This window comes from Elaeis guineensis, chromosome 1, assembly GCF_000442705.2.
Source record: "Elaeis guineensis isolate ETL-2024a chromosome 1, EG11, whole genome shotgun sequence".
Lineage (NCBI taxonomy): Eukaryota > Viridiplantae > Streptophyta > Magnoliopsida > Arecales > Arecaceae > Elaeis > Elaeis guineensis.
In genome coordinates, this window is record NC_025993.2 from 103,959,629 (window position 1) to 103,978,702 (window position 19,074).

Genomic DNA, 19,074 nt, shown 5'->3' on the forward strand with positions numbered 1-19,074 from the left:
AGTACTTATCAAATCGATGTATGAGTCTAGATGGAATTGACCCCTCTGAATTAGTAGGAGATATGCATCAGTGTATTTTAATTTAGCAAAATCTTGATCAGGATAATTCATGAGATAGATTTGAAAGGTTAAAATATAATGCGATCGACTAAATTAGGATTGACAGTTAAATCCTAAGTCACCTCGAGCATTTGGGTCAAAAGGATGAATTATATGGTAACCATATGCCAGTAGGTTCTAGAAGGTTGCTTTGCAATACTTCGACCTATCCGGTCATCGGGTCACCATTGAAAGATGGTTATATTAATTGGTATAGAAAGTTATTCTTATACTATTGGCCTAGGTTTGAACTTATAAGATTATATGTATTAGAAGATTTGATCAGATCTAATGGCTGAAGAGTCCAATTGGATTGTGACTCTGGTGACAAGTCCTACTGGGACTAGGACTCTAAAGGAGAGTTTCATTGGGATTTGGACTCTATTTTTAATATAGAATTAATTAGTAATTGACTCAATTTGATTGAGTAAAGAGCTTTGGATCAAGTCTAATTGAATTAGATTTAGTTCGACTCAGATTGGGTTTGATATGATCAATCCTAATTACAAAGAGAAATTTGATCCTGATTCGATCAGGATTTAAAATCAGCTCATTCCTAAATAAATTAAAAATTCAATAAAATATTTAAATTTCTAATTAGATTAGGTTCATTTCTATTAGTAGGTTCAATCTTAATTTGATTTGAATTAGAATTAGATTAGGAATGAAGAGTCCTTATCAACTTGGACTCTATCCTTATCTCTTTGTGCCACACATGGACCCTTGCCCATATCTCCATACCAAATAAGATTTGGCTTGACCTTTTTGGCATCAAAGTAGTAGACCCAATAGGGTGGGCGGCAATGATTGATGACTCATAATCTTATCTCTTGTCAAATTCAAATGCAATCCGAATTAGAGATAAGATGAAAATAGGGAAAAGAATTTTTCATATAAGGAAGGTTGTTGGTACCATAATAATTTTTTTTTTTTTGAAGAATTCTTGGATGTGTGAGACTCCAAAATTATTTTTCACATTATAGAGCTTCTTTTAAAATTTTTTGGATGCCCAAAATTGGTTTGTGGTGTGGTGATTATGCCCTCTTCCCTTGGATGAAAAACCTTAGTCTTTGCCTATAAAAAGGGGTCACCTCTTCTTGACGTCATACATCACTCCCCTTACTGGTTTTTGTTTTTTTAGAGCTCTTCTCCTCCTCCTCTCTTCTTCCTCTAGATCTTTTCATTCTTTGGAGTGTCCAAGGTGCTTGAAGAAAAAGAAAGAGATCAGCCATCAAAGTTGCTTGCAGGCTAGCACCTTCAAGTCCCTGATCTGTGCCAGTCTTCGTGTGGATTTTCTTATAGAGATCAGATGACTTCGTGTAGCTGCGAGCAATTTGAGGAATATCTTCTCCAACTGTTGGATCAGAAAAAATTAATATCAAAGTTGTTTGGTAATATTTTCTATTTTATCCTGATTGTAATGTTAGATCTAATAGTTAGATCTAAAATTTCAGCATCGATGAGATTGATGTATTTTTATTTTTAAATCTAAAGCATATATTTTTCATATCATAAATTATGATGTAGTAGTCTAAGATTAGATCTTATGCATGTGATTGAGATTAAATTATTTAATATTTTATTTTTATTGCATAAAAATTTTAACATCACATGCATAGCACTACTGTATATTTCCTTCATCTCCTACGTGGTCTCTCTTACTGGCCTCCCCTCCTGATCGTACTCCATCATGATATGATGCTGGCAGTTCCACACATGTGACATGCATGTGGGATGATAAAATATCCTACTGGATGATGCACTAGCAATGAAAATATATTATGAATATATAAGAGTGTGCAACAACTATATAAAAAATAAATAATTAATTAATTAACATAATAAAAACCTACTCTCACCGGGATCGTGAGACGTTGATGTCGGTGGAGCCTCATCGATGGATGGAGTACATGCTGGAGATGTGTCTACCGATGGAGTTTCAGATGCTGGTGGTGCCTGCGAAGCCAAAGCCGATGTGGAGGTGGATGGAGTATGCTTCAGCAGTGGCTCAAATATGGAGCTTCGCGTAGCTCATCGAGGGATGGGGGTGAAAGCTAGATGGCGTTTCAGTACCATTGTGACCTACAACGTTAATGAACATTAACCAATATAACATATTATCAAACAATAATATTAGTAGAGCATCAATAAATAAACACTAATATTTATACCAGGATGTTGAACTCATCGCTTAGTGGCATCTACAATATAGATATCACCATCACTCCTGACAAATATATCTGAATCTCGACAATACCATGTAAGTTTTATCCTAGAGGAATATTTTGTATGTATGGTCCAACATCGTCATCAATCTCGGCATCATCAAAGATATACCTAGACACCATCCTCACAACAACACCCCATTAAGGCTTTAAGGGATCACTAACGTAAAAGACTTGACTAGTTTGAGAGGCAAGTATATACGGTTCTTCAGTGCAAAGATGGCATTACATGTTGATGAGAGTAAAACTGCACTCATCAGTTTTCATACCTGATTGAGATAAGGTGTCAAATCAATCGTATTTCTTCAATGCAACCCTCTCTTTAGAATAGTAGTCCAAGATGACTATCTTCTCCACAACCCTATAATAGTTCAAATCCTCCGTACAAGGCTGTGAATCTCTCGAGCTAGCATAACACTCAGTGGTGGTGCTCAACATCATGCCACTATTTTGTGTTGCCATGTGTTTACAGATCGACTGTGAATACTGAACGTGTAGCCGTTAATAACGAGCTGTTTGTACTCACTTACGGTATGATTAGATCCCATTGAAAGAGCATGCACTTCGGAGCTTACATCACCGAGCGATAATCTCCACACTTAAGAAGATGACACTTAATTAGTAAACATGTTCAAATAAGATGTACAAGGCAGAAATATGCACTCACTTACATGATCTTTTAATCACTCAGAGAACTCTTTACTGTACATTTTTTTTTTCACATACTTAGAGCACCATATTTTACTCTTATGATCTCTTTGTGTTTGCTACATGCATAAAGAATAAATTTAGATGTAATGAGATATTTTTTTTTAAGTAATGAGAAATAAATAAGACTGAGTGACTCACCTTATGTATGGCTCAATGACATCATAATTGAACAGCACATAGCGATGCGCCTTATTTCTTTCCTCAAAGCTCAAATCAGTGAGGTGGTATGAAGAGGGAAGTCCATCTGACTGTGGAATGGACTTAAATGCAGGCTCAATTAGCTCATACTGATCATTCTGATTTCTCATCGATCGATTACGATGTGTCTCAAGCTTGTTTAAGTATATGGTTCAAAAATTCATACACTCTTGACCCAAATAACCTTCTGCTATGGATCCCTCCAAACGATTTATATTTTTTACATAAGATTTCAACTTTTGAATATTTCTCTCGGTGGGGTACATCCATCGACAGAATATTAGACCTCCAAGTGCAACTTCCCCCGCAAGGTGCATGATGAGATACATCATAACTGTGAAAAATGATGGTCAAAATATCTTCTTCAGATCACATAATATAGTCACTGCCCTTGCCTTCATTTTCTTCACATCTTTCTTAAGTAACCTCTTCGCACAAATATCTCTATAGAAGTTGTAAAGATGAATAACAGTCATTTTCATATTTTTTGGTAACACATGGTGAATAACTATTGGGATCAACTTTTGCATCAACATATGGTAATCATGAGTCTTCAATCCACCAAATCTGACATCCTTACTATTCACACACTTTGATATATTGCTTTAGTACTCATGTGAGACCTTTATGTTCTCCAACACATGAAGAAATATGGACCGTTCAGAGACATTCATAACATAGCATGCATGAGGGAGCCTCCACTGTTCTCTCCTTACCGGCTTCGAGTGGAGTAATCTCCTAATATCCCATTATTTCAAGTCAAACCAAAAGTTCAAGTCATCCTTGGTCTTATCCTTGATGTTCAAGATCATTGCCAATAGGAGCTCGCATATATTTTTTTCAATGTACACGACATCTAAGTAGTGGCACAATAAGTTTATCTCCCAATAGGCTCAGATTCACTATTTAATTATGTATTGCAACGTTACTTTCGGTATCTGCTACAAATAAACCAAATCAGCTACGAACGGTTGTCCGCTAAACAGTTGCAGATCATCCAAGATCACCTTATCGTTCAGAATTGTTAAAATATTTTTAAAAAAAAATAAGAGAGAAATATCACTAAAATCATACTAAGAATTAACCATTTTTCATCCGAAATCATCGTAGCCTCTTTATAAAAAAAAATACTTTTCATAAAGTGGCACGGCCCAAAACCCGCCGGCACGGCTCAAAATCCGATGGCCTAAAACTCGCCGACACAGTCCAAAATCCGATGGCCTAGAATCCGTCGACACGGCATAAAACCCACCGGCACGGCCCAGAATCTGACAGCCCAAAAGGGCCAAAACCCGCCGGCATGGTCCAAAATCTGCTGGCACGGTCCAGAATCCATCGGTCCGACCCAAAACCCACCGGCCCAGCCCAGAACCCACCGGTACGATCCAGAACCCATTGGTACGGCCCAGACCTCGATGGCCTAAAACCCGATGGCATGGCCCACAGTCACTAGTAAGGTCCAGAACCCACCGACGATGATTTTCTTTAAATATTATTATGATATAATTATAAATATAATTATAAAAATAATATGATATGAAATGAAAAAAAATAAAAGTCATACCTGCAGTTGCAGAGAGATGGTTGCACAGAGCTGTGGGGGTCACCGGCAGTGGTGCTAGAGGAAGGGGGGCGGCGGCAGGGCACGATGCAGGGCCAAAGGGGGCCGGGGCCAAAGGTGGTTGGGGCCAAGGGAGATGGGGCACGGGGCCAAAGGGGGCCGGTGGCGGGGCCGAGGGAAGAGGGAGGCAAGATCGGGGAAGAGGGAGGCGGGGCTAGGGAAGGCTGGGGCCCAGGGTGGCGGGGTAGGGGAAGGTCAGGGCTGAGGGAAGAGGGAGGCGGGGCTGAGGAAGGCAGGGGCTAAGGGAGGCGAGGCCGAGGGAAGAGGGAGGTGGGGCTGGGGGAAGAGGGAGGCGGGGCCGTGAAAGGCCGGGGAAAATGGAGGCTGGGCGCGAGGTCGAGGGAGATCAAGGAAAAGGGAGCTGACAGTGGCGCTAAAGGGAGGGGGCAGTGGCGGGGCGGGCTGATGGCAGAGAGGGTAGGGCTCGGGTAGAGAGGAGAGAGAGAGAAGAGGAAAACCAAAACGTCGGTGCAAAATGAAGAAGAGGGGGCGGGGCTGGGAAAAAGACCTAACCTATGGCAGCGGTTTTTACAACGGCTGCCATATGCCACCTATTGTAACAGTTATGCATAACCACTGCCGTAGGTCATAACCGCTGTAATAGATACATATGACAGCAGTTATGAATAACTACTGTCATAAGTAGAATATAAATTTTATATTTTTTTCTAAATATTTTAAAATTTAAAGTCCATCTTCATCATTCATTATCTAAATAATTATCGTTAGAGTGTCTTCACAAAAGAACGCCTCGATCTGGTAGCCTAACTATGTCGATCAATAAAATTTGATTTCGACAGTCATGAATAACCGCATGATGATCTAATAGATAGAGATCATTGATGGATCTGAAAATTTACAATGATGATCTTGATAATTTTCATAGCACACTATCAAAATTTTATTTCAATCGAACATTATTATTATGGTTAATTTAGCACAGAATAATTTTGATCGTTAAATAAAAAATGAGTGATCAAAAGGTCAAACGGCATCCAATTATGAGATGATTTTTTAGATATATGATCTTTGCTATTACTTTAATCATTTGTACGGTGATGATCATAAAATTCAAACTATGCATATATGAACGATTCAAAATTATATATCTCTTGATACTCACTCTTAAAGTCCTTAAGTAATTATGCTTGTGCTTTTGTAAGATCTACTTAACGTAGACGGTTCATGTAGGCACGATATGGATTTTATGATCACCACTATATAAATAATTAAAGTAGTAGCAAAGATCATTTATCTAAAAAATCATCTTATAATAGGATGCAGTTTGACCTTTTTATCACTCATTTTTTATTTAACGATCGAAATAATTTTGTGCTAAATTGATCATGATAATGATATCCAATTGAAGTAAAATTTTGCTGGTATGCTACAAACGTTACCAAGATCATCTTTGCAAATTTTCGAACCCATCGATGGTCTCTATCTATTAGATCATTATGTGGCCATTTGTGACCGTCAAATCGAATTTTAATGATCGACATAGCTAGGGATATCGGATCGAGGCGGTCTTTTGTGACCACACTTTAATAATAATTATTTGGATAATGAACGGTGAAGATGGACTTTAAATTTTAAAATTATACCATATTCAGAAAAAAATATGAAAAAAATTTATATTCAGCCTATATAGCAACAGTTGTACGAAACCGCTGCTATACGTTTTTAGCAGCGGTTACGTAACTACTATCGTATCAGTTATAGCAGTGGTTCTTATTAACCGCTACCATAAATTTGACCTATAGCAGTAATTACACCTAACCGCTGCCATAAGTTGGAGGTATGGCAGCGGTTACTATAATCGTTGCCATATGTCGAACCTATAGAAGTGGTTACACATAACCATTTCCATAAATCGAACCTATGGGAGCGGTTATTTGTAACCACTGCTATATCTCCAATCTATGGCCGCGGTTAGTCAACCGCTACAATATCTAGAATCTATTGCAGTGGTTATTTGTAACCACTGCCAAAGGTGGAACTATAGCCGCGATTATGTTTAACCGCTGCCAGAGATTCGACTTATGGCAGCGGTTACTTATAACCACTGTCATACATCCAAGATATGGTAGCAGTTTTTGAACCACTGCAGTAAGCATTGCCATAGGTCTGTTCTGTAATAGTGCACGCTCCAACTTGAGGGAGAGTATTAGACAACATTCGTCAATTGAGACAACATTTGGCAATTGTGAGTTATAATTTATTGTGAATATTTTCATTCATGGCTATTAAGGCAACATTCGGTAATTAAGGGTTGCAATTCATTATGAATTTGCTTAATTCTGGAAGCCAATCTTGACCAAACATATATATATACATTTTAGAAGAAATTGCAGCCAACTTTTTGTATAAATAAATTATCTCTTTTACGAGTTCAATACAAGAGAGTTGTTCTCCTATATTCAATCTTTACAAAACCAATTGTTTCAAGCAACCATGGAAGTTCTCACGTTAATGGACTGACCCTCCTGATATTCAATAACCGGGGAGTGCCCGCAATGCCGTGCAGTGAGAAAACAAGAATGTACCCAGTGATTACCATCTGCATGACAATTATCAGCAAATTTCGATACGGGCATCAAGACAAGCAGCTTATCATTCTTCAGATACAATTCCAACAAAAATATGAAAGGAGTTGCCTCGCATCCATATAATATTTTAAATGTGTCAATCATTATAAAGAAATGGTCACAAAGTTCCATATCATTAAAATATTTTGCAGATCTCAGAGCATTATTGTACATCAACAGGCAAAAAAGAACTCTAGGTTAGCTAGGAAAATCTGTAACTTTGTGCATACCAAAGACCTGACAATAGAATACACGAATCAACTAAAACTTCGTTGGGATTGGATCAATCCACACCATTATAAGTCGTCGGCTTGTTTTGCATATTAAATTATAGAATGACCTGATAAAATGTAACCTTGCAAACCAGATAGAGAACTAAACATGATTTAGGGTGCCCGAATCATGGCAAAAAATAATAGTAATAATAATGAAACTCCAGTGAACTTGCTGGAGAAATCCTACAACTGCTCTAATCACCTGAATCCCTCGTAAAGGCTATGAGAAGCCAGATGATGGGTACTGGAGCCTCAACTCCAAATCCAGCAAATCAGTCATTCACCAAAGCTGCAAGGAACTACATTACTGGTTCCACCACCACAAATATCCTTATGAACCTTCCAGACGGTAACAAAATTATATGAAACCAAAAATAATTTTGTAAGGAAATAATTAATTACTACTTCCAAAAAATCCACATGAATAACAATCAAAATCAATATTATATCAATCGGTCAAATTTTCGTGAGTTCTTCAATGGTGATGATATATGTACCCCAAAGGGTGCCAATGGTCAATGCACAATATCCCTATGGTCCGTGTTTTCATTATGATCTTTGTTAACTAGTCTAGATTGACTTTCACGTTCCTGGTAAGAGTAGTCGCTGCCTCAGCACTTGTCATACTCCAAATCTTCCTCCAGTGTTTGCAAATCGATATCCCATAGCGCACCAGTTCCATCAGCAACATCAATATTGGGGGCATCATGAGCAAGGCTATCCCAAACATTGTGGCAATAACTCAAAGAACATTCTCCAGCCTCAAGACCGATGTTCCATATTTCTTCCTGCTCGCTGACAGTTTTATTGGAAGATACTATAGCATCTGAAAACATCTTCTCCTGAAAGGTGTCTTCTGGGAATGACACAACGTAATCGCTACCACCAAAGGTAACTTCCGTTTTCTCCATGACATTCTTTCCCTTGAAGCTGACAGTGCTGGGGTCTGGCCCTGCACCTTCCGTTGCAAGGACTACAGCATCTGAAAACATCCTCTCTGGGGTTATATCTTCAGGAAAAGATGCAGAGCACTCGGTGCCACTGAAGCCCATGTTTGTCTGAGAACTCTCTGGAAGCTCTCCCTGGATGGCAGCAGAATCAGCGTCCAGAAGCAATGGGTCCAGCACCTCTAGCCCAGTTTCATCTGAGCCTCTGAGAAGTTCTCGTCTGTTTGTGTCAAGACCAAGTTTTTCCACCATATCTTGCAAAAGATTATCAGGCAGTAGTTTACTCACACTGTTTTCAACGCCTTGCAGTGCAGAAGTGGAACCAGTAAATTCTAGTCTCTTCTTTCCAGTCTGATGTTCAATGGATTTATCTAAATCACTATGATTGGGTGACTGTTGCTTGAGGAACTTTCGTCTTACTCTTGTAGAAGCAATCTCCCTTTGTTCCTTTAGCAGCTTAAGATGGGCCAAGAACACTGGGTTCTGAAGTACCTTCGCCAAGAAAGACACCATCTGCTTCTGCCTCTGTACCACTGATTCCATCTGCTGGTTCAGTGCATCCATCTGTTGGGTTGTCATGAGATGCTCCTGTTGCAGTCTGATGACTTCCTGCATCAATGTGCTCTTTTCCTCTCTCAATGTGTGGAGTTCACTTTCCAATTCAGGCTTCCCCATTTTAGCTGAAGAGCATACTTGAGTACCTACTTGCTGAACTTGAGATGATGTTCGCCTGTTTATGTTTCTTAACAAAGGCTTGTTTCCTCTTACAAAATCTTCATTGGCAAACTCCCATCGATCAGCATCAATCTTGCGAAAACCCTGAAAGAAGACCACAAATTCACAAATAAAATATGGAAAAATGGAGAGACCTTCTCCAAGAAGCGCAATCAATGCAATACTGCATGAATCAATTTCACATCTTCAGATAACTAAAATCTAGCAGCACTTCAAGCATAAGGGCATGGGAACAACAAAAAGACTTTAAAAGGCTGCACTGATTTTATATCTTGTATATAGACATAGAATCAACATAAAGATAATCTAGTTTTTCACATCTTCAGATAACTAAAATCTAGCAGCACTTCAAGCATAAGGACATGGGAACAAGAAAAAGACTTTAAAAGGCTGCACCGATTTTACATCTTGCATAGAGTCATGGAATCAACATAAATATATTCTAGTTTTTGCTCATCAAAATAGGTGTGCATTAAAAAAACAAAAAAAATCCAAAGAAACAGCTAAGAACCCTAAGCATGGAGGTCTAACTGTTCTAGAAATTGCTGCTATATGCCTCCAAATACAAGCAAAGGCACAACAAGGTGATAATTTTTTCTTCCACTGTTCTAAGAATACAAATATTTTGACAAGCCTGCAAATCTAGAGTAACTTTATGCGGGCACATCATATTCATAAGGATGGATCATTTCTTTTTTTTTTTTTTTTTTGTGCTTTTTGTTTCTCATTCCAATTCTTTTCAGAAAACACAGCTACTCTGGAAAAGAATTTCAAAGACCATAAAGCAAGAGAATCCTTTAGGGCCCTTGAAGCTGAACATCTGATAGATCCATTTTCACCAGCTAAATCACATAGACATGAAATTTTGTCTTAGGATTTATTCTCTATACACTTCCAGTGGACACTAATAGTTTAAAATGTAGTAGGTGCCACAGCCATTGTAATTATATAATGTGGCTCTCTCTAAATAAGAGGTCTCAGATCAAAAACTGAATGGTGGCTAAAAACCACCATATTCTCAAAATGAAATAATATGATACCATATAAATGTGATGTGTTTGTTGGACACTAACATCTTTCAGATCCTTCTTCCAAATGCCAGAAATCGTTTTACAGGCCAAATGTGATAGAAATGTTAATCAGCAGACCCATTGTTGGCCAGTGACAACTTCACAAACCTTGCAAGGTCATGCCCTCCTTGGCTCTAAGCAACTCCATCACTCCACCATTAAAGAATTTACAAAGTTTCAACTGAAACAGAGTACCAAAGTTATTTCTTACAGACTTCAACTTATGTCAAATTGTGAAGATAAGCCCAGATTGGAGATTCATGATCCCCTTTGTCATCATGAGCAGTTGCTAGAATCCATCTTTCCGCAATGCATCTGTTCATTAATTATTTCAATTGCCTGGACAGCTTGCAACAGGTACATACAAGTCAATCTTCCACATCCAGCACTGCATGTCCTCAACATTTTCAGAACCTTCACTGAATGCATGGTTTAAGAACTTCTATCAGGTTGTTCTTCACATCAACTTTATTAGGGGTAATCACGGCTATGATTCCTCATAGATGTATCTTACCATTCGATGACCATGCTTTTTCATGAGCTTTTACAATTCATCATCATTCTACCACCAATTATATTAACATTTTTGTTATACTGTTCTTCCAACTGCCCTTTTGTAAACCACCTTGTCTTCAAACCAGAGGCCCATCTACAAGTTGACTGATTCTGCATCTAACTATTTGGGCATGGTATCAATGCTCATATCATGCTTCCTCCATTAAACTGATGGCAACTCAAAAATTGTTTGTTAGCAAGAAGTCTAACCTACTTGACTATCTAATGTAAACTAGATTTACTTTATTTTGTTTCAGCTTTCTATGCATTTTTGGTTTACTTAAGAGATCAGGAAAGTATTTTTCTCTAAGCACCTTCCTGATTTTGAACTAATAAATATGAAAACATAAAAATAACATAGATCTAATTTACACACTGTGTCTTGCCTTACTCTCTTTTTCCAGTCATTTAGTTTGCTGACTGATCAATTCACATCTCTCCTAAATACTTGCTCATCTCCAGTATATGTTAGGAGCCTATATCATTCTCCTTTCATCTCGTTGGTTGCCTTGCTAAAGCACAAAGCTACGTTTATGCTAATTGGTTAGCCCACCAATCCCTCATCATCAAAAGGGGCAAAACATAGAATGCCTTTTACTTCAAAGGCTAAAGACATAAATCAGGCAGTGCCCACAACTATTATGAATGTTGCCATGTTCCTCTTCTCCTTTTTAAAAAACCATATTTCATTTTTACTGGCCACTACAATTAGATGGAAGAGTGCTGTTGAGAAAACATATAACCCAACCTCTAAAAGGATGATAGAGACACCCAAAATCAATTATCACTTTGTTCCCCACTTCAATGTGTATAATCTGTTGCTTTCTAGTCTGGCTATCAGCTCAATGCCTCATTTACAAAGGCTCGTACTTTTACTACTTCATATTTTAGTCCCTCTTATCTTAATTGGGATTTGTCATCAGAAATGATTGTAATCATGGTTTGTTGTACCACTCCATACCATCCGATATAGAACGTACCGTACTGTATCGATACTATGCCGATATGGTGCCTTATATCGTACCAGCACTCGATATACTATCTCGTACAGTACCAAACCATATACCGTCACTATAATAGGATAGTACCGGTACAGGATCCGGTACTGAGATGGTGAACTTTGATTGTGATGTCTGGTTGAAAGAATAGACCTCCTTATATTTGGACCTTGTTCCTTTTAGTGGTTTCCCAGCACTAGCACAATCTTTTCAAAACCAGCTCTAAAATTACAACTGATATTCCTTAGTATGTGATGACTACAGGGTAAAGCGTAGGAACTAGGAAAAACCACAGTACAAAACAATCAGATTCATGGAATGTCCCACCTGCATATAACTAGATACCTCCAGAGAACTACGAAGAAGCACATTTCACCTGACACTTCACTCCCACAGGATTGTGCCACTAATAGAAAACATACAAACACCACAAGACAAGGAGGCAGACCATGAGGATGTAGATTGGGAAAGTGAAGCAATACCAAAAAGAGAAAATGAAACAGATGAAACCTACAGAACCAAGTTTGTGAAATTATTGGAAGACATACGATTCAGAACATAAGCATACTTGAATGGCAATGCTGGTTAGTTGCACTAAAATACTTCATTTGATATCGGAACTATCTATGTGAATTTTGATGCTTACCCGTGGGGATGTAAGGTTTACTCCAAGAGATCATCTCCAATCCGGAAGCACTTGTGTGGCCAACAAACTAATCTTGTAGATAAATGTGATGGATGTAGATTCTTCCCACTCTTGGCAAGTCACATTTTCGTGTAGTGGTTACAGGTTCATTGTACAATTTACAAAACAAATACAAAATACATAAGAATTTCCCACGGACCTCACAAAACAGCAGTGGATGTCCCAGTCAACATACCATTCGCCTCAAAAGCAGACACATCCTTAGTTACATATTCGGACTCAAGAGCATATACATCAGGATTAAGAGGGGGAAAAAATTGCAGGAAAAAGAAAAAAAAGGCAAGGATGCAACATGAAATCTGTACAGCATCAATAAGTTAAAGGATACACTGCGATCCTACACAAAAAAAAAAAGTCCTCAGCAGCAATCAATCTACAGAGCAACAATCATTGGTCAAAATCCCATGCTTGTCAAGAACAGAGAATGAATGAAAAATACGAACTGAAACAAAATGAATAAAATACAAGCAACAAGAGCCGTCTCCGGCAAAGTTTTTGCAATACGCACATAAGTATTCAGCTGGCGGACAAAACTGGAGAAGTTGTTGTGCTTGAAGTTCCGAGGCAGAACGGCCCTCGCAAACTCGACGGGATCCCACACCACGAAGCTCTTCCCAGTAGAGCCCCACGAGATGAGCAGATCCAGAGACGGATCATCCACAAGCTCATATGTCTTGGAGAGGAAGGGCGGGATCGGCGCGCTCTGAAGAGCCTCCAGAGGCCGAGGGATCTGCACACTCTCTCCACCCGCCCCATCCCCAGACGACGACGAAGACCCCGTAGAGCAGGGTGGAAGCTTTTCCCCAGTACGACGAGGAGGAGGTTGGGAGGAGAAGTCCGGGATTTCCCCGAATGGCTCGATCACAGGCTCGAGAGGCGGAGAAGGATGGAGCTTGGAAGCAGAGCGTGCTCCAAATCCCATGAAGGGAGATGAGGAGGAGGAGGAGGAAGAAAAGGTAAAACTCGATCCCTCACCGGAATGGCGATTCATCGCCGTCTCCATTAAAGCCGAGGAGGAAGGAGAGATAGGAGAAGGAGAAGAAGAAGAAAAAGGAGAGGATTGGATTGGAGTTAGGGGGCGAAGCGGCTGATCGCCGGGCTCCATGGAAAATGCTACAGAGAGAGATTGTGGTTGCGGGGGAAGGGTGCGGGCGATATTTATAGAGAGGGGTTGGGGAGGGAGTAACCGCCACCGCCTTACTGGAGATGCCGAATCCGAAAGGCAAGGAAGGATGGGCCCCGCGCGCACGAATTATAGAAAACGTAGGACTCGCCCCATCTGAGGGGCCAGTGGGTGAACGGCACGTCATGATGACCTATGACAGAGCGACACGTATACAGATTTTTTTTTTTTTGTTTTGGATGCAAACACGTATACAGGAAAAATTATTGCCTTCGGGCGGTCTACAAGACCACCCAGATCCCACGGTGGATAACACGCCACGGTGGATAACACGCCGTCTTCAGACGTTCGGACGCGAGATTTACGCGCGCCGTGATGTAAGCTTGCGCCAGCGGCAGGGTAGATATTTAATGAAGATCTAATAAAGTATCATTTTGCTCTTTAACCAAAAAAAGGTATGCGCCGACATGACGAAAATGGGCCGCCGCCACTTACTCCCCAGCCATTTGGAAATATCAAAGTTGCTTCCGTATTTTCATCGCAACCACACACTTAGAGGAGGGAACCAAGTTGCCGATTACTTGGCAAAGGAAGCTCAACCAGCCACACGGAAAAGATCTTGCTTATCTTGTCACGGCGAATGCTTCTTCCACGCTGTTTAGACGTCTTGTTTAAGAGCTCGTAAGTTTACCTTATCAAAAAATAAATAAATAAATAATATAATATAATTTTTGTTGAGATATATCGACTGATCTCTATACATTGATTTATCTTCAAAACAATCCTATCGACGTCCGACTCTACCCATCAGATGGACAGACGATTCCGACAATGACTGCCGATAATATCCGATCAAAAATATATCGGTCAGACAGGCCAATACCATTTCCAACCAGCCGAGCGACTGAATCCATATCACCGACTCACTATCGGGGGTGGCAACCGACATCCGACTTCCACAAGACACTATATCAGCCGACGGTGTTTTCGAGTCATCACCCAACGTCCCGACAATCAAATACCGATGTATAGTCGGTCAGTCCGTCCAAATGCCGTACAACCACTATGGACTGTTGTCCTGCCAAAGACATGCTGTACGACTGCCATGGGACATTGTCCTGTCAAGGACATGGGTTAATTCTGATGACCTGACAACCCACAATGATTTGATAGCCCCCGACGATTTGACAACTTTCCAGTTGTCTGCACCATTAATGGCGGGACCATACCGCATTCTACTATAAAATGGAGTAAGACAACAATTTTGGTAAGCTGAAAAAATAGCTCTCAAGCTCTCTCTCTCGCTGAGCCCCTGATTTTTCCACTGTTGCCAGTCCCCTCTCTGACTTGAGCATCGGAGGGTCCCCGCCGGAGACATCTCCAGTCAGTGAGGACTTTCCTTGCAGGTGCGCGTCCCCGGCGATCAGACGATGAGGGGATTGGCCGCAACAGATTTGGCGTGCCAGGTAGGGGACTTTCGAGTCGGCCGCGGCGGTGGTAAGACAGTGAGCTTCACAGAGCTTGAAAAATCTCTCGAGATGACAAGAACCAGAGCTTAGCGATCGAGAGCTATCGGATCGGCGAGGCACTCTTCCCGTCGGAAGGAGGCCCCTCTTTTACCTTCCATGGTGGAACCCAGCTCTCCGCATCCGTCGGTGACCATGGAGGCACAGATTGCGGCGATCATGTGGCAAATGATTGTTCTGATGGATGCGGTAAAAAATCTCCAACAACAATCGACCCAGTTGCCGCAACCGTCGGTGGAACAACCGGCGGCGCACCCGATGCCGTCTAGAAGCAGCCGCCGATGCCCGCGTCAACTTCCGTCTCCTCTCCAAGAGCAGTCATCTCAGCACTCCCATCGAAAAGGAGGGAGGCGGCCACGGCGTGACACCCACCGATCTCGGCGTCCCTCTCCTTCCCAGCTGGAGCAAGCGACGAAGGAGAAGCGACCGCGGATACCATCCGCCTCCCTCTCAAATTCGTCGGGAGGTTCGACCTCTGGGGTTTCTCAACACCGACGGTTGGACGATTACGAATGTAAGTTCGAAAAAATCGACCGTTGGCTTGCCCAGCTCCAGACGGATGGTCGGAAGTCTTCAAACGACATCGACTTCCAGACCACCCAACCTCTCTCCCGATTTATCCTCAACGAACCGATCCCTAGTCGGTTCAAGATGCCTCATGTGGAGCCTTACGACGGCTCCACCGACCCAGTTGATCATCTGGAGAGCTATAAGGCTCTCATGATAATTCAAGGGGCAACCGATGCTCTCCTTTGCATCGACTTCCCCGCCACCCTTCGTAAAGCTACCAGGGCCTAGTACTCCGGCCTCCACTCAGGAGGTATCCACTCCTTCGGGCAGCTCGAGCATTCTTTCGTGGTCCATTTCAGCACCAGCCGAAAATCGTCACGAACCTCGGACAGTCTTTTCTCCCTCAAGCAGGGAGAAAATGAGGCACTCCGATACTTTGTGGCCCGATTTAACGCGGCCACACTTGAGGTTCGGGACCTCAACGAAGACATGGCTATCTCGACCATGAAGAGGGGTCTAAGGGGGTTCCGATTTACATATTCCTTAGACAAGACCCTCCTCCGGACATACGCCGAATTGCTGGAGCACGCGTACAAATACATGCGCGTAGACGAAGGAGCTTCCGACCGGTGTCTGACCGAGAACAAGGGCCAGAAGGAGAAGCGGAAGAAAAGTCGGGCTCCTGCTGAACCCAGTAGGCCCCCGACCAATAAATGGGTCTCGCCCCGACGATGGAGCCCGAGATCGCCCCGACGTCGGAGCCCAAGACCGACGCATCGCAGGTATGACTCCTACACCCCTCTCTCTGCCCCTCGTGCACAGATCCTGATGGAGATCGAAGGAGCCGAATATCTGCGACGGCCTCCGCCTCTGAAGGCAAAGGGCCGCGATCGGAGAAAATACTGTCGATTCCATCGGGGCCACGGTCACAACACCGAGCAATGCATCCAAATTAAGGATGAAATAGAGGCCCTCATACAACGAGGGTATCTCAAAAAGTATCGAAGGGACCCACCGACTCGAGCCCTTCCCGACCGACAACCCCAACCGCCTGAAGAGGTAGTGAACAATCAGCCTACTGCCGGGGTCATCAACATGATCTCCAAACGACTGGACCGAGGGACGACTGCTGAAGGGGAGTCGACGAAGAAACCACGCCAGGATGATGTAATCATTTTTACAGATGATGACGTTGTCGTTGTCTCGGCAATAATAGCGAATTATGATGTAAAAAAGATTCTTGTTGATAATGGAAGTTCGACTAATATTTTATTTTACTCGACCTTCTCTCGAATACGACTGTCGACCGACCGACTCAGGAGAGTCTCTACGCCCCTAGTAGGTTTCGCCGGGGATGCCGTCGCAGTAGAAGGAGAAATTACTGTTCCTGTGATAGCTAGGGCTGAACCACGACAAAGCACCGTCTACTTGACCTTCACGGTCGTCCGAGTACCTTCGGCCTACAATGCCATACTTGGAAGATTCGGACTAAACGCTCTTAGAGCGATAGTCTTGACATATCACTTGCTGGTCCGGTTCCCGATTAAAAATAGAGCTGGAGAAATGCACGGGGATCAACAGCTCACTCGACGATGCTTCCAAATCTCAACTCAAAACAATAAATCGAAGGATTCTCTGTCGGTCGACAAGTTGGACCAACGAAAAGAGGAGGAACAGGGTGAACTAGCTGAACAGCTGATTTCCATCCTGATGACAAAGGATCCTGAACAGGTGATCTGGGTCGGGTCACAATTGTCCGACCCGGAGCGACAACAGCTGATAGAGTTATTGAAAGCCAACGCCGACATATTCGCTTGGTCGGCAGCGGATATGTCCAGCATCCCTCCAGAAACAAAGACTCACCGACTCAACATCGCCCCTGGCATGAGGTCGGTGAGACAGAAGAAACGGTCTTTCGCCCCCGAAAGATAGAAGGCAATCGATGAGGAAGTAGACAAACTATTCGAGGCAGGCTTCATCAGAGAAACCACATATCCCGACTGGCTCATCAATATTGTCATGGTGAAGAAAGCCAATGGAAAGTGGAGGATCTGTATCAACTACACCGACCTGAATCGAGCCTGTCCGAAGGACAGCTTCCCACTACCAAAGATCGACCAACTGGTGGATGCGACGTCCGGCCATCGACTGCTCAGCTTCATGGATGCCTTTGCCGGATATAACCAGATCTGGATGGTGTTCGAGGACGAAGAGCATACGGCCTTCGTGACCGCCAAAGGCCTTTACTGTTATAGAGTGATGCCCTTCAGTCTGAAGAATGTCGGAGCCACCTACCAGCGCCTCATCAATAAGGTCTTCAAAGCTCAAATTGGACACAACATGGAGGTGTACATAGACGACATGCTGGTGAAGAGCGCACAGGCTTCAGATCATGTCCAAGACTTGGAAGAAATCTTTCGCACTCTTCGGTGACATCGAATGAAGCTAAACCCGACCAAGTGCGCCTTCGGGGTGACTTCGGGGAAGTTCTTCGAGTTTCTCGTTTCTCAACGTAGAATTGAGACCAACCTCAAGAAGATAAAGGCGATTATCGACATGCGGCACCCGAACACCAAAAAGAAAGTACCGCAGCTTAATGGAAGGATCATCGCACTCAGTCGATTCATTTCTCGATCGGCTGAGAGATGCCTTCCATTCTTCAAAACCCTGAGATAGACAAAGGACTTCTCTTGGCTGAATGAGTGCCGACGAGCCTTCGAAGATTTGAAGAAATATCTGACTTCTCCACCCCTGCTTGTAAAGTCAGAGGTCAGAGAAATATTGTACCTTTACTTGGCTACTGCCCTAGAGGCGGTTAGTTCGGTACTCGTTCGAGAGGACGAGAGCTAAATTCACTGACCCATATATTATACCAGCAAAGTGCTCCACGAAGCTGAAACTCGATACTCAAGAGCGGAGAAGATGATATTTGCCTTGGTCATATCAGTGCAATGACTCCGTCCGTATTTTCAAGCGCACGCCATCGTGGTCCTCACCGACCAACCCCTGAGGGCAATCCTGCATCGCCCCGACACATCGAGACGACTGACGAAATGGACAGTGAAGCTGAGAGAGTTCAACATCCAGTACGACCGCGATCTGCTTTGAAAGCCCAAGTCTTGGCCGACTTCATTGCGGAATGCCCGACAACCGACCAAATGTCGGAAGACGGGAGCTCCAAAGAAGC

General features: G+C 42.3%; 1 protein-coding gene across 1 annotated transcript; it reads right to left on the reverse strand.

Annotated features, from left to right (window-relative positions):
- Nucleotides 1-8,092: 8,092 nt before the first annotated feature.
- LOC105038205 (heat stress transcription factor A-3) lies at nt 8,093-13,871 on the reverse strand. Its single transcript, XM_010913930.4, has 2 exons — nt 13,237-13,871; nt 8,093-9,483 (listed from the first exon to the last, which is right to left on the reverse strand). The coding sequence occupies exons 1-2, from the start codon at nt 13,831-13,833 to the stop codon at nt 8,329-8,331; spliced, it is 1,752 nt and encodes a 583-aa protein (XP_010912232.1). The 5' UTR covers nt 13,834-13,871; the 3' UTR covers nt 8,093-8,328.
- Nucleotides 13,872-19,074: the final 5,203 nt, after the last annotated feature.

What these genes read in the sequence shown, in the direction of transcription:
- LOC105038205 (XM_010913930.4), bottom strand. Translation starts at nt 13,833, where the DNA reads ATGGAGCCCGGCGATCAGCCGCTTCGCCCCCTAACTCCAATCCAATCC. An exon ending in TCCGCCAGCTGAATACTTAT is followed by an intron (nt 9,484 to 13,236) that starts GTGCGTATTGCA and finishes GTCTTCTTTCAG; the next exon opens with GGTTTTCGCAAGATTGATGC.